The sequence below is a fragment of the Hyperolius riggenbachi genome, chromosome 2 (genome assembly GCF_040937935.1).
Source record: "Hyperolius riggenbachi isolate aHypRig1 chromosome 2, aHypRig1.pri, whole genome shotgun sequence".
Lineage (NCBI taxonomy): Eukaryota > Metazoa > Chordata > Amphibia > Anura > Hyperoliidae > Hyperolius > Hyperolius riggenbachi.
The window spans coordinates 513,221,983-513,236,495 of record NC_090647.1 but is presented as its reverse complement, the minus strand read 5'-3'; the positions used below and the strand labels follow the sequence as shown (position 1 = coordinate 513,236,495).

The following is a 14,513-nucleotide window of genomic DNA, read 5'->3' as shown; positions in this document are numbered from 1 at the left end:
CTGTATTCAGCCCAGTGCCTAGCACAGGCATGGGCAAACTTGGCCTTCCAGCTGTTAAGGAACTACAAGTCCCACAATGCATTGCAGGAGTCTGACAGCCACAGCCATGACTCATAAAGGGAAATGCATTGTGGGACTTGTAGTTCCATAACAGCTGGAGGGCCGAGTTTGCCCATGCCTGGCCTAGCAGCTTGTAAGTTTCAAAATGGGATAAAGATGACAGCCTTGTCTGAGTCCCTGGACCAACTTTCCTGCGACTTCCATTCATTGTAAAGCAGCTCTCTCCCATTTTATGTGCAGCCCCCTCATCCATGTGCAGCAGCCTCTCTCTGTCATGTATGGTTCCTTTGAGCTGCAGCTACTCTTTCCTATATGTTGCTCCTCACTTGCAGCCCCTCTTTCATATGCAGCCTCTTTCAGCCCCCTTGGGCAGTAGCTGCCTGAAGCCCTGACCTGTGTTACCTTTCCAAGTATCTGGCCCTGTTGCTCCTGCTCCATGCAATATACACAGCCCTGTCACTTAAAGAAAACCTGTATCGAAAAAAAAAGGGCTCCTGGGGGGTACTTACCTCGGAAGGGGGAAGCCTCTGGATCCGATTGAGGCTTCCCACGTCCTCCTCCGTCCCACGGTGGTCTTGCTGGGCCACTCCGCACGGCGGCCATGTAAATATTACCTTCCTGGCTCCAGCACAGGCGCAGTAGCCACTCTCTGCTCGGGATCAGGCGGAAATAGCCGATCCCATTCAGGTCCATTCTACTGCACAGGCGCAAGTCACCTGCTCCTGCACAGTAGAGCGGACCCGACTGGGATCAGCTATTTCCGCCTGATCTGAGCCAAGAGCCGCTAGTGCGCCTGCTGGAGACGGAGAAGGTAAATATTGCAGGTGCGACCGCACAACAGCCTGACAAAGTGTCCACTGTGGCTTCAGAGGGGCCCAGCGAGACCACTATGGCGCAGAGGAGGATGGGAGGAGCCTCAATCAGATCCAGAGGCTTCCCTCTCCCGAAGTAAGTACCCCCAGGGGCCCTTTTTTCGATACAGAATCTCTTTAAAACTGTAATGACACAATACCATAGCTACTGATTTTCTGCACCTGGCTTGCTTCTTGTTAAAGTGCCCATACATGGTACCATTTCTTTGTCTTTTTTCAATTCGATAATTTTGTTCGATTTTTCTGTTAGATCGAATATAAAGATTTTTCCAACAGAATCAGATTTGTATTGAATAAGATGGGATAATAGTTAGTTTTTCTTGATCAAAAAAGAAAAAGATTATTTTTTGATTTTCATTGTTTAGATCAAATAGATGGGAATGTTTGTTATTGTACTGCGTATGGGCACCACACATTGGCAGCTGCTGACCAGAGATAAATGTACAGGGTGCTACTAAGGCCCCTTTTATGCTTGTCCATTATCTTTGCATTGTGTTACCCTTTGTGCACACAGATAAATCCAGAAGGTCCGCACACTCATATGTAGACCAAGTCTGCTGTTTTATTCAAAAAACGTGACACAATTCCATTCCATAACCAACGATTCGTTTCGGGGCCCCGAGGGGTCCCCTTTGTCAAGGTAAACACACAGAATGGGTTACTTGGTCTACATATGAGTGTGCGGACCTTCTGGATTTATCATTGACTGTTACTCAGGTCCAGCACCTCCACAGTGGTGTGCGGTTCCTCCTCGGATTCCTGACTTTGTGCACACAGGGTAACACAACAGCAATGAAAGTCTATGTGACCTAATACACTTACTGCGTCGCGTCGGAAGTTCCCGATCAGCCGCAAACTCGATGCAAAGTCAACAGCGCATTACCCTCAGACTTCTGCTGCAACCCAGCGGTGGCGAAATACATGGAAGTCAATGGACGACGCAGACGTTTTTGGTGATGTGCTAGAAAATAATGATGATGGGCACACAAAACACTGTCGCTTTGGGCAGATATTTTGACATTCTTCACTTGGGGGGGGGGGGGGGGGGGGTGCTCATATTTGTTGCCAGCTGTCTACACATTAAAGGACAACTGAAGGGAGAGGAATATGGAGGCTTCCATATTTATTTCCTTATATGCATTTCCAGCTGCCTGGCTATCCTACTGATCATCTGCCTCTAATACTTTTAGCCCTAGACCCTGAACTAGCATGCAGCAGTTCAGGTGTTTCTGACATTGTTGTCCGATCTGACTGGATTAGCTGCATGCTTGTTTCTGGTGTGATTCAGACACTATTGCAGTCAAATAGATCAGAAGGATAGCCAGGCAACTGGTATTGTTTAAGAGAAGATAAATATGGCAGCCTCCATATTATTCTCATTACAGTGCTCCTTTAATGGTTGTGTGTTGAGATATTTTAATGGGACAACAAATTTACACTGTTAACTTCACATTGTATCAAAGTTTCATAGCTTCAGTGTTGTCCCGTGAAGAGAAATAATAAAATATTTACAAAAATGTGAGGGGTGTACTCACTTCTGTGAGATACTGTACGTCATTACATGCACATAATGCAAGATTCAATATGTAGGATGGACTAGCTGCCATTTAAAAGATAGAGCAAGGGAGCATATTAATGATGTCCAGAATAGAAGAAACACTGAGGGCTCTTGCACACTGCAAGTGATTCCGATTCAGATTCCGCATTTTAATCAGTTTTTACATCCGATTCAGATTCCAATTAGCAGTTTGCTCCCTGCACACTGCAAATCGGAATCTGAATCGGATGTAAAAACTGATTAAAAAGCGGAATCTGAATCGGAAACGCTTGCAGTGTGCAAAAGGCCTAATGTGTCCTGACATGTCTTAGATCTGCACAGAGGCAGTCTGAAGACTTTTACCTTACAAGCTACTGAGTAGGCTCCTATCATAGAAAGGGATAGATTAAACAGTTAAAGGATACCTTAGCGCTAACTTAAAGGACAACTGAAGTGAGAAGACTATGGAGGCTGCCATATTAATTACCTTTTAAACAATACCAGTTGCCTGGCAGCCCTGCTGATCTATTTGGCTGCAGTAGTGTCTGAATCACACCAGAAACAAGCATGTAGTTAATCTTGTCAGATCTGACAGATGTCAGGAACACCTGATCTGCCTATGCTTGTTCAGGGTCTATGGCTAAAAGTATTAGAGGCAGAGGAGCAGAAGGGCTGCCAGGCAACGAGTATTACTTAAAAGGAAATAAATAGGGCAGCCTACATATAACTCTTCGTCAATCTGCCCAAACATTGCTAGATGTATGGGCACCTTAAAGGATACTTTAGGGCTAACTTCAATTCAAAAAGGACCGCTAATGTGTGTATGGGGAGCGGGGCGGATCCTTACTGTACCTCCCATGCCTCAGCGCCTCCCTCTGTTCTCCGGTAATAATCCAATTCCTCCTCTTCCTCATCGGCGTGGTCGCTGACCTCCGACTGGGACATACGGTGCTGTGCATGCTCAGTATATGCACTAGGGTGTCTTGCGACCACTTGAACGCGCTTACATCATATGGCGTCAATGTGGAGAGTGGTCACAAAGCGCCCTGGCGGATATACTGCACATGCACAGAGCAGGATGTCCGGGTCGGAAGTGAATGACCGCGAGGAAGAGGAGAATTTGGATTATTACCGGAGAGCGGAGGGAGACACCAGGGCACGGGAGGTCCGGTAAGGGTCCGCACAGCTCCCCATGCACACATTAAGCTTCCTTTTTGAATTGAAGTTAGCCATAAAGTATCCTTTAAGGTGCCCATACATCTAGCAATGTTTGGGCAGATTGACGAAGGGACAGATCCCTCTCTGATCGAATCAACTCGGAAAAAGATCTGTCGGCTGCCCATACACTGCAGGCCAATTCCCAATCAATTTCACCATGAAATCTCTGGGGAATTGGCCTTGTAACGCTGCCCTTCACCACCTGGCTGCTGTCCCCCCAAATGTAAATGTGCCCCCCCCCCCAGTCCCTATGCATTGTAATCTCACCTGCTCCAGCTGCCGCCACCGTCCTGCTGCTCCTGGTCTCGTCCGCTGCGTCCCCCGATCTCCAACACGTATGCTGGAAAACCTAAGGGATTGAAGAGTGAATGGCATATGTCAATTTTTTCATGAATGAGTTGTTAATATGATTGTATTCTATTGTTTATATACGATCAGCACCACAAAAAATACATTTAGGCCCCATTCACACTAAAGCGTTTTGCCTGCGATTTCGGCAAAACGCTCAAACGCTTTTTAAAAGCGATAACGAAAATGAAACCCTATGGGCCCGTTCTTACTTGGGCGATTTGCACTAATCGCCGCAAATCACCCAAAAACGGACAAAAACGCAAACGCGTCGCCTGCACCATTTTCAGGCGATTTCCCGGCGATTGCGTTTCACTGCTATAGAAGCGCTAAACGCGATCGCATCAAAATCGCAGCAGTGTTCAGTGATTTCTCTGCGTGAAATCGCGGAAAAATCAGTCCTGCAAAACGCCGGTTGAAAACGCAAGTATGAATGGGGTCTTATGGACTACATAAAGGTGGTAAAATTGGTCAGTGATTGGCCAATGATAACGGAGGCCTGGAAACCACTAGCAGTAAGATAGCATTACATTAACAAGAGCTTTTCAAGTCACAAGCGCTTTGAAAAAGGCTGCTAGTGGGTTTGAGCCCTAAGGCTTTGTTCACATTGCATTCCGCTCGCGTGTCCATCCGCGGTGGGCTTTTTTGAGGCTTTTTTTTCCAATTCCCGGCGCTTGGGTGGGCGATTCGTTTTCGTGGTTAGCGGTATCCAACGCGTTTCTCCCAAGCGTTTTGGCATTTCACTCCCTGACGCAGGTCAGGAAGTGGACTCTTTGATCCGGAAAAGAATAAATACAATGTGTTTATTCTTAAAAACGCAAACGCAATCGCTCCACAAGGCAGTTTTGTGAGCGTTTCATGTTTTTTCTATACCTTCCATTGAAGCAAAATTGCCTCAAAAATGGCTCAAACACCACTTTACAAAGTGAAACGCAAACAAGCCGCTCATATGTGAACTACCATACAGAATCATTGTGTAAGCGCTTTCAGGACGATTTTGAAAAATCGCCCGCGCTTAAAAAATAACAAAAACGCCTGCAGTGTGAACAAGCCCTAAAAGTGTGTACCAGACTTAAAGGATACCTGAGTCCTAAACAAATCCACAAAGCGACGCCCTGTGTGTTGTGTGGGGAGGTGTGCATAGGCTTACTGCACCTCCCGCTGCCCGACATCTGCCTCTGCTTCCCTATCACTCCCGCTGTTATTAGTCCTGGTCAGTGTGGTCAGCGCCCTCTGACTTGGACATACTACGCTGCACATGTGCAGTTTGTCCACTTGGGGGCCTTGTGACCGCGATCGCTGGGGACCACAGGTGCTGTACAGACATGGTGCGTTGCGTTTTTTTCCGCATATGCATTTTTCTAGCATTTTACGGGCATTTTTATGCGTTTGCGATTCGCATATGGGTTTTGTATGCGTTTTTTATGTGTTTTTCGATTGCGTTTTATGCAAATCACTAGGAAGACAACAGGAAGCGCAAACACATCAGAAAATAATAAAAAGAAGTGCATATAAAACACATGAAAAACGCATACCATTGCGTTACCATTGATGTTCATTATGTGCGTTTTTGATAAGTATGCAACAAAACCAGCATGTTTACAAACGCATGTTTGAAAACGCATATGAGTTTTTTATATGCGTTTTTTGATGCGGCCCATTGACTTCCATTAGCGCCAAAAACGCTGCGTTCTCTGCAACGCTAGCGCTTCTGCTATGTGTGTTCCTAGCCCGAGAGACAGAGGATCAAGCAGGGCAGCCATGCAACATTTAAAGCGGACCTGAACTCATAACGTCATCTCTGCTCTAAAAGATACGCAAAAGCATAATAACCTTTAAGCAAAAAAAGTCTTTGTTACAGCTGATACAAATCTTATAATAAATCTGCACAGTTTCTACTTCCTAATTCATGTAAGCAGACATATTGTTTACAGCCTGTGCTTTCAAATGAGCTTATCTGCCATCTCTGCCGTGGCAGTCATGTGACACAGGGAGAGATCGAATTACAACTTGTGATTAGTCACAAATGAGGGGGAATTAAACTCTCTAAATACATACAGGGTACATTTCTCTGTCTTCCTTCTGTTCTGTGCAAGAGTTCAGGTTCACGTATGGCAGCCTCCATATCCCTCGTTACAGTTGTTCATTAAACAGATGTAGACAGGAGGTATATTGGATCATTTACATGTGTACTAGGAAACACAATGCCTAGTACACACAATCCATTTTTCCATCAGATTGACAGTCAAACTGATTATTTCCGACAGCGCCAATCTGTTTTCCGGTCGATTTTGTATACAAGTGATTGGAAAATCGGTCAGAAAAAACGATCGGAAATTAGATTGGACCTGTCGGAAATAATCAATTTGACCGTCAATCTGATGGGAAATTGCATTGAGTTTACTAGGCATTAGGGATTGGTATCTGCCATTTTTTTTATTTTATTTTTTCTTTACGAATAAGAGCTAGTTCACACCGAGGGCGTTTTGCGTATTTTTTCAGCCCGGCGATTTTCAAAATAGCCCTAAAAGCGCTTGTGTAATAAGTCCCTATAGGATAGTACATATCAGCGCGTTTCCTTGGCATTCCGCTCAGTAAAGCGCTGCATGTATCATTTTTAGGGCGATTTTGTTACAATGGAAGGTATAGGAAAAAAAATAGCGTTCGCGTTTTCATGAATAAATACATTGTATTTATTCATTTCCGGGTGAAAGAGTTCACTTGCTGACTGATGTCAGGAAGTGAAAAAACAGAATCGCTCTGGAAAAGCGGTTTGTATAAAATCGTAGCGCGCAGTGGAGCGCCGGGAGGGGAAAAAAAGCACGCAAAAAATAAAAAAATCGCTGGCGTCAGCAATTTTGATTTTAGATGTGAACAAAGCTTTAGTGTTTTTAATATAATTGGATTTCATCCATTTTCATGGCTGCACCACATTTATATACGATTAGTTTAACAAAATATGCATTTATAGGCTATACATATTTCATGCCACATGTCTATTGATTGATGACTACAATCTTTTTGTGTAATATACAGTATCTGCTCATCATAATCTGCCAGATGTTTTGAGGGACCTCTGGAAAGATCATCTAACAGGCAACCTAGGCAGGTGCCTGGGACCTAATGTGTGCTGGATTGGATTACGATGAAATGTGGCCATAAGCAAGGTAGTTTTGCCCACCTGCTCCTATGGTCCTTTTGGTAACCTGAAATTAGAGGGTAAAACTGGCAGTAGAGCCCCCTGACACACATTAGGCCCCAGGCACCTGCCTAGGGTGCCATGTGGATGATCCTGCTCTGGCAGTGCTGTTTGGGAACTGCACAAAATCATTTCTGTAGTGCATTTAAAAAGCACACTGTCCACGTCACATATGATTTAATTAGAGAAATGCACACATTGTCATGATGGGCAAAACCTGTATAGTGTGCATAAAGCCTATCATTCCAGCCTGGGAAGGGGCCACCAGGAGGGGCGGGGAGACTGCGCTCCTCCCCCTCATCATCTACATGGCCGCATGTCAGCTGTCTGTAGCTACCATCTGCAGCTGTCCTCCCTTCAGTGCCGACAGGGAGGGGCCTGATCCTGGATGGTTCCGCCCCCTTCTATGTATTTCCAGCCAACAAGCGCCAACTATGGGGTACGGTACGGCAAGGTACTGTTCTGTTTAATGGCTGCGAGCCTCGGTCAGTCAATGCTCGGGACTCGGACCCGCCCCCAACATTCCAATCTCCGCCCCCAACACCTCCACCGGGCGAGAGTCGGGGCACGCTCTATGCTCTCCCCTGTATGTATATAGGATGTATATAGTATATATATATATATATATATATATATATATATATACAGTTTCAAATCACACTGTACGTTACACATTACTAATGGCAGAATGAAATTGAACAACACATTGAAATGGTAAAAAAACGTTTAAAGAGTGCATAAAGCCGGAGATTCCAGCCGGAGGAGGGGCCACCATGAGGGGCGGAGAGACTGCGCTCCTCCCCCTCATCCATATATATGGCCGCATCTCAGCTTATAGGCACTCAGGTTACTGTTCTGATCAGTGGCTGCCCCGCCCCAGTACTTACTTGCAGCACCGCCCACTCTTCCTCCTGAGCTGAGCCGCGTCCCTGTCTGACGAGAAGAGAGGATCGAGAGGCTCGAGCTATGCTCCGCCCCTCATTTTCAGTCAATGCTCGGGACCAGGCTCCGCCCCCAACGGGCTAAGCCACGCCCCCGCAGACATAGGAAGGGAGCAGAGCGTGAGTCGGGCTCGCTCCTAGTCTCTCCCATATACATTCACATGTACGTATACAGCATGTATTATATTAATAGCAGTAGTATGCTGTCCTGCAGTGTGCAGAATTCCCATAGAGGAGGGGGGAGCTGCTGTTGTGCTGCATCCGCCCCCTGCCCCGCCCACTCTTTCAGATAAGTGCACAGCAGTTCTTATGAGTGGGGAGTGAGTCACAGTGTGTCTCACTGACTGTGTATGTGGTAATATTGTGTGTGTGTGTTGTGTGACTGTGTGGCAATATTGTGTGTGTGTGGTGTGTCTGTGTATGTGGTAATATTGTGTGTGTGTTGTGTGACTGTGTATGTGGTAATATTGTGTGTGTGTGTGTGTGTGGTGTGACTGTGTATGTAGTAATATTGTGTGTGTTGTGTGATTGTGTATGTGGTAATATTGTGTGTGTTGTGTGACTGTGTATGTGGTAATATTGTGTGTGTGTTGTGTGACTGTGTATGTGGTAATATTGTGTGTGTGTTGTGTGACTGTGTATGTGGTAATATTGTGTGTGTTGTGTGATTGTGTATGTGGTAATATTGTGTGTGTTGTGTGACTGTGTATGTGGTAATATTGTGTGTGTGTTGTGTGACTGTGTATGTAGTAATATTGTGTGTGTTGTGTGACTGTGTATGTGGTAATAGTGTGTGTGTGTTGTGTGACTGTGTATGTGGTAATATTGTGTGTGTGTTGTGTGACTGTGTATGTGGTAATATTGTGTGTGTTGTGTGACTGTGTATGTGGTAATAGTGTGTGTGTGTTGTGTGACTGTGTATGTGGTAATATTGTGTGTGTGTTGTGTGACTGTGTATGTGGTAATATTGTGTGTGTTGTGTGACTGTGTATGTGGTAATATTGTGTGTGTTGTGTGACTGTGTATGTGGTAATATTGTGTGTGTGTGTGTGTGCTGTGTGACTGTGTTGTGTGACTGTGTATGTGGTAATATTGTGTGTGTTGTGTGACTGTGTATGTAGTAATATTGTGTGTGTTGTGTGATTGTGTATGTGGTAATATTGTGTGTGTTGTATGACTGTGTATGTGGTAATATTGTGTGTGTGTTGTGTGATAGTGTATGTGGTAATATTGTGTGTGTGCTGTGTGACTGTGTTGTGTGACTGTGTATGTGGTAATATTGTGTGTGTTGTGTGACTGTGTATGTAGTAATATTGTGTGTGTTGTGTGATTGTGTATGTGGTAATATTGCGTGTGTTGTGTGATTGTGTATGTGGTAATGGTAAAACAGAGCAAAGAGCATAATATAGAAAAGTTAAACAAAACCTGAATGGCATATGTGTGTATTTATACTGACCTGAGGCCTCCTCCAGCCCCGTGAGAAGCGTGGTCTCCCTCTCCATTGCCTTGTAATCCCCTCCGGTAATCTGGCTGGCCGCGCTTTCCTTTGCACCCCCTGTCGCAGTCCGGCAGCCGGGAGCAGCCTATGCAGTAGTACTGTGTAGGCCCAGAATGCTCCTGGGCAGGGAGCGTGGTGAGGGCGTGTGTGGCATCACATGCCCAGAAGCGCAAAACTGGCCAGATTGCCAGAAGGCGTAGCAAGAGGACAGTGAGGGGGCCCACGTCACTTATGGGGCTGGAGGAAACCCCAGGTAAGTATAAATACACACAAGTATAAATACACACGGGTGACAATTCGCGGAAGGATGTTGTGTAGACACATCCCTAGCCTTGAAACTAGCGATGTGTTTTGTTGCCATGGAGGGGGGGGGGGGGCAGAAGGACGACGATCAGTGGACAACAGAACGGTTCCAATGGTCGGCGGGGACTGTAAAAAAGCATTGCACAACAGTCATGCGCGGCCATCGGTGGTCGTTAAGAATCCGACTGGGCAGATATTTAATGGTGCAATATCAATTAGCGGCCATTGTGCACACATAACGATCGGTGGCTGAAACTATTCTCGCATATGTGCATGTAGCTTAAGAATATAGAAGAGAGTGCTGGAGGGAGAGAGATGGCCCAGAGTTTAAAAACAAAAAAACTTCTAAAGTGTCTGCTGAATTATCAGCATGCTATGCTGGGACTTGTAGTTCCACAGAGACATGTTTCTCTCTCTATGTTATTAGGGAGGGGGTTGTATCTGTTTGAGCAAACTGTGGACTGCCCAGAATTGTGATACTCATGTATTAGGCCGACAACCGCAGATTGTGCATGAACAGCTGATCTGGCCGGCACTCACTCCTAACCTCTTCCAAACACTAACCTCCCCTCTCCTGGGCCTAACACTAACCTGAGTGCCCAACACTAACCTCCCCTCTCCTGGGCCTAACACTAACCTTCCCCTCTCATATGCCTTATGCTGAGAACACACAATACAATTTCCCATACGATCAACAAGTGATCGGACAGAAGTTGTACCATATGTACATGTATAAACTGCTCCAGATCGATAAAGGGATCCATTTTCCGATGATAACTTTGCAAAATTGATCCTTTTCTCGATCAGAAACAGATCGGGCATGTCAGAAATAATCGACCGATTCCCATCTATCGGACTAGAAGTTGCATCGTGTTCCCAGCATTAATGTGCCCATCAGTGATTGTACAAACTTACCAAATCTATTTAGTAGAAAGGTAGATTGAGTTAGGCCCCATTCACACTAGAGCATTTTGCTGGCGATTTCGGCAAAACGCTCAAGCTCTGGTGCTTTTTAAAGCGCTAGTGCTATAAAACCCTATTGGCCCGTTCTTACTTGTGTGATTTGCGTTAATCGCTGTCGATTAACACAAATCGCCAAGCGCAAAGGCGTAGCCTGCACCATTTTCAGGCGATTTCCCGGCGATCACGTTTTAGTGCTATACAAGCGCTAAACGCGATCGCGGAAAAATCTCCGCAGTGTTCAGTGATTTTTTCCGCTGAAAAATAACTCCCGCAAAATGCCGGCAGTAATCGCCAGCGTTTTGCGCTTTTAAGTGTAAATGGGGCCTTGGTATTGAATGGAAGTTTCAGATCCCTCATATTACACAGAAGTGGTAAGATTGTACAATCAAGATTGTACTATTAATGGACACCTTTACCCCGAAGCACTTTACAAGCCGAATAGCGGAGGATCCAGGCAATGCAGGAGGACAGCGAGGCAGCGATCACTGAAGGGTACTGGAGGAAGCCACAGGTATGTATATGTTTTTATATCTATCGTTACAGGTACACTTTAAGGTGCCCATCAATGATACATCGCAATAGTACAAACTTAGCAAATCTATGCAGCAGAAAGGTAAACGGAGTTAGTATTGAATGGAAGTTTCAGAACGTCCCTCATATTACACAGAAGCGGTAAGATTGTACCATCAAGATTGTACTATTAATGGACACCTTTAAAGGATACCAGAGGTGAGAGGGATATGGAGGTGGCCATATTTATTTCCTTATAACAATGCCAGTTGCCTGGCAGCCCTGTTGATCTTCTGGCATAAGTACTGTCTGAGGCAAAACCCTGGAACAAGCATATGGCTAATCCAGTAAAACCTGAGTCAGCCGAGTCAGAGTACCTGATCTGCTGCATGCTTGTTCAGGGTCCATGGTGAAAAGTATTAGAGACACAGGATCAGCAGGGCTGCCAGGCAACTGGTATTGTTTAAAAGGAAAGTAATATGGCAGTCTCAATATCCCTCTCACCTCGGATTCCCTTTAAGATGGCCACTAACGATACAATTTGCTGAACTATTGTTTACAAACGAATATTCATATGAACGTTCGGAAATGGTCGTTTGGGACCACTAATGGACAAAAATCTCCTAACTGATCAGACTGATGGGATGGAGCCGAAAATCGGATCGATTTAATTAATCTGGTCGGTTAGATTGTTGGCCATTCGTGGTCCCAAACGATCATTTCCAATCGTTCATACAAAAAAATTGTTTGTAAATGATCCGTTGGCAAAGCGTATTGTTAGTGGCAACCTTTAAGCCTGGTACACACTTTCAATAATGATTGGCCAATCACGGACCAATTTTACCCCCTCTACGTAGTATGAGGGTTTATCTACACAAAGTACTCATAATATTCAATATCTGTTGATTGATTCTTATACTACATGGAGGTGGTAAAATAGGTCAGTGATTGGCCAATCATAATTGAAAGTGTGTACCAGGCTTAAGATCTGCATGGGGAAGTCTGAAGACTTTTTCCATAGAGGGTGTTGAGTAGGCTGTGGCTCCTATCAGAGGAAAGGATATGCTAACAGAGGAAGAGATACTTGAACAGTTAGGGCCCTTTCACACCAGCAGCTGATAGGCAGTGAAAAGCCTGCAGAACTCTCACAACTGCTTGCTGCTGCCTGGTACATACTGCTGCTTGGTAACTGCTCGTCGCTGCCTGGTAACTGCTTGGTGAGCACACAGTTCAACTGCCCATGTGAAAGGGCCCTTATGTAGACAGGAGGTATATTGGATCTTCTACATGTTCTACAAAACATAAGGGAATGAATAGAGAATGGTGTCTGTCATTTTGTTATTTTTTTATGAGTAAAGCCTAGTACACACTTTCAATCATGATTGGCCAATAACTGACCAATTTTCCCACCTCCATGTAGGATGAGGGCTAACAGATATTGCATACTATGAACAGATTGTGTAAGTAAACCCTTATACTACATGGAGATGGTAAAATTGGTCAGTGATTGGCCAATCATAACTGAGAGTGTGTACCAGGCATAGAGGGAACCTGAGATGAGTAGGAAAAAACAAAATCATACATACTTGGGGCTTCCTCCTCCGCCTTCTTGATCTTCTGTAAGGGGTCCCGGTATCTTGGCCAGTCGGGGGTTACTGCGGCCCGGCCCCACCGCGCACCCGTTCTGAGAGCTTTCTGCACCTGCGCAGTACTACAGCTCTCCTAGCCACGGGAGCGAGATGGGGGAGCGTGCGCAGCCGCACAGTGCATGCACCGACTGGCCCAAGATACCCCTTACAGAAGATGGAGGAGGCAGAGGACGGCGCAGAGGGAGCGATCAGGCCGGAGGATGCCCCAGGTATGTATGAACACTTTTTCCTGTTCATCTCTAGTACTTTAACTGTTTTAAAACATAACTGGATTTTATCCATTGTCATGGTTGCCCCACATTTATATACGATTAGTACCGCAAAATATGCATTTTTGGACTAAACATATTTAATGTGACGTCTATTGATTGATGATTACAATCTTTTTATACAATACACATGGTCATTGTAATCTGCCTGATGTTTTGAGGGACCTCTAAGCAGTCTCATCTAACAGGCAACCTATGCGGGTGCCTGGGACCTAATGGTTGCCAGGGGTCCTAACTGCCACTTTTTCTGACCACTCTCCAACTAAAGTTCCTACCTTGCCTAGGGCTCCATTTCATCTTAATCCATGACTAGAAGCATGCGATTTGCAAGTCATTTTTCGGGCACATCACTGTTCCTATGGGCTTCATGCAGTTTATGCATTGCACATTGTGTACAAGATTGCAGATGCAGTGCACAGCTCGGATAACAGTTTAGCAGCGGCAGTGCTCAAAGATGGACTAAGATGAAATAGGGCCCCAGGCAAGGTAGTAGTTTTGCCCCCCTCCCCCAATGGTCCTATTGTTCATCTCAAATGACAAATAGGTCAGAGAATATGGCAACTGGGCCCCTGACACCCATTAGGCCCTAGGTACCAACCTAGGTTGCCATGTTGGTGATCCATTGCAGTACTGTTTAAAACTGCACAATAAAATTGTTTCTCTAGTGCAGTGGTGCCCACACTTTTTCGGCTCGCGAGCTACTTTAAAATTTGCCGAGTCCAGGAGATCTACCAACATTTAGGTAGCTAGGTATAGGTGCCTTCAGTATACGTAGATAGGTATAGGTGCCTGAAGTATAGATAGCTAGGTATATCGGCCTTTCAATATAGGTAGCCAAGTATAGTATAGTTAGGAATAGGTACCTTCAGTAGATAGCTAGGTGTAGGGGCCTTCAGTATAGTTAGCCAGGTATAGTGTAGTTAGGTGTGGGTGGCTTCAGGATAGTTAGCCAGGTATAGTGTTGTTAGGTGTGGGTGGCTTCAGGATAGTTAGCCAGGTATAGTATAGTTAGGTGTAGGTCCCTTCAGGATAGTTAGCCAGGTATAGTGTAGTTAGGTGAAGGTGGCTTCATTATAGTTAGCCATGTATAGTGTAGTGAGGTGTGGGTGGTTTCAGTATAGTTAGCCAGGTATAGTGTAGTTAGGT

General features: G+C 45.3%; 1 protein-coding gene across 19 annotated transcripts in view; it reads right to left on the bottom strand.

Annotated features, from left to right (window-relative positions):
* The window catches only part of LOC137547218 (uncharacterized), a 742,288-nt gene that overhangs the window by 379,433 nt on the left and 348,342 nt on the right, over nucleotides 1–14,513 (bottom strand). For all 19 annotated transcript variants that reach the window (XR_011026524.1, XM_068270547.1, XM_068270550.1 and 16 more), the window contains one exon: nucleotides 3,955–4,036. Coding sequence is in view for 18 of the 19 variants with exons in the window: in XM_068270547.1 (XP_068126648.1) it covers nucleotides 3,955–4,036 (82 nt within the window). In the remaining variant the exon portion in view is untranslated. The remainder of the gene's footprint in view (nucleotides 1–3,954; nucleotides 4,037–14,513) is intronic.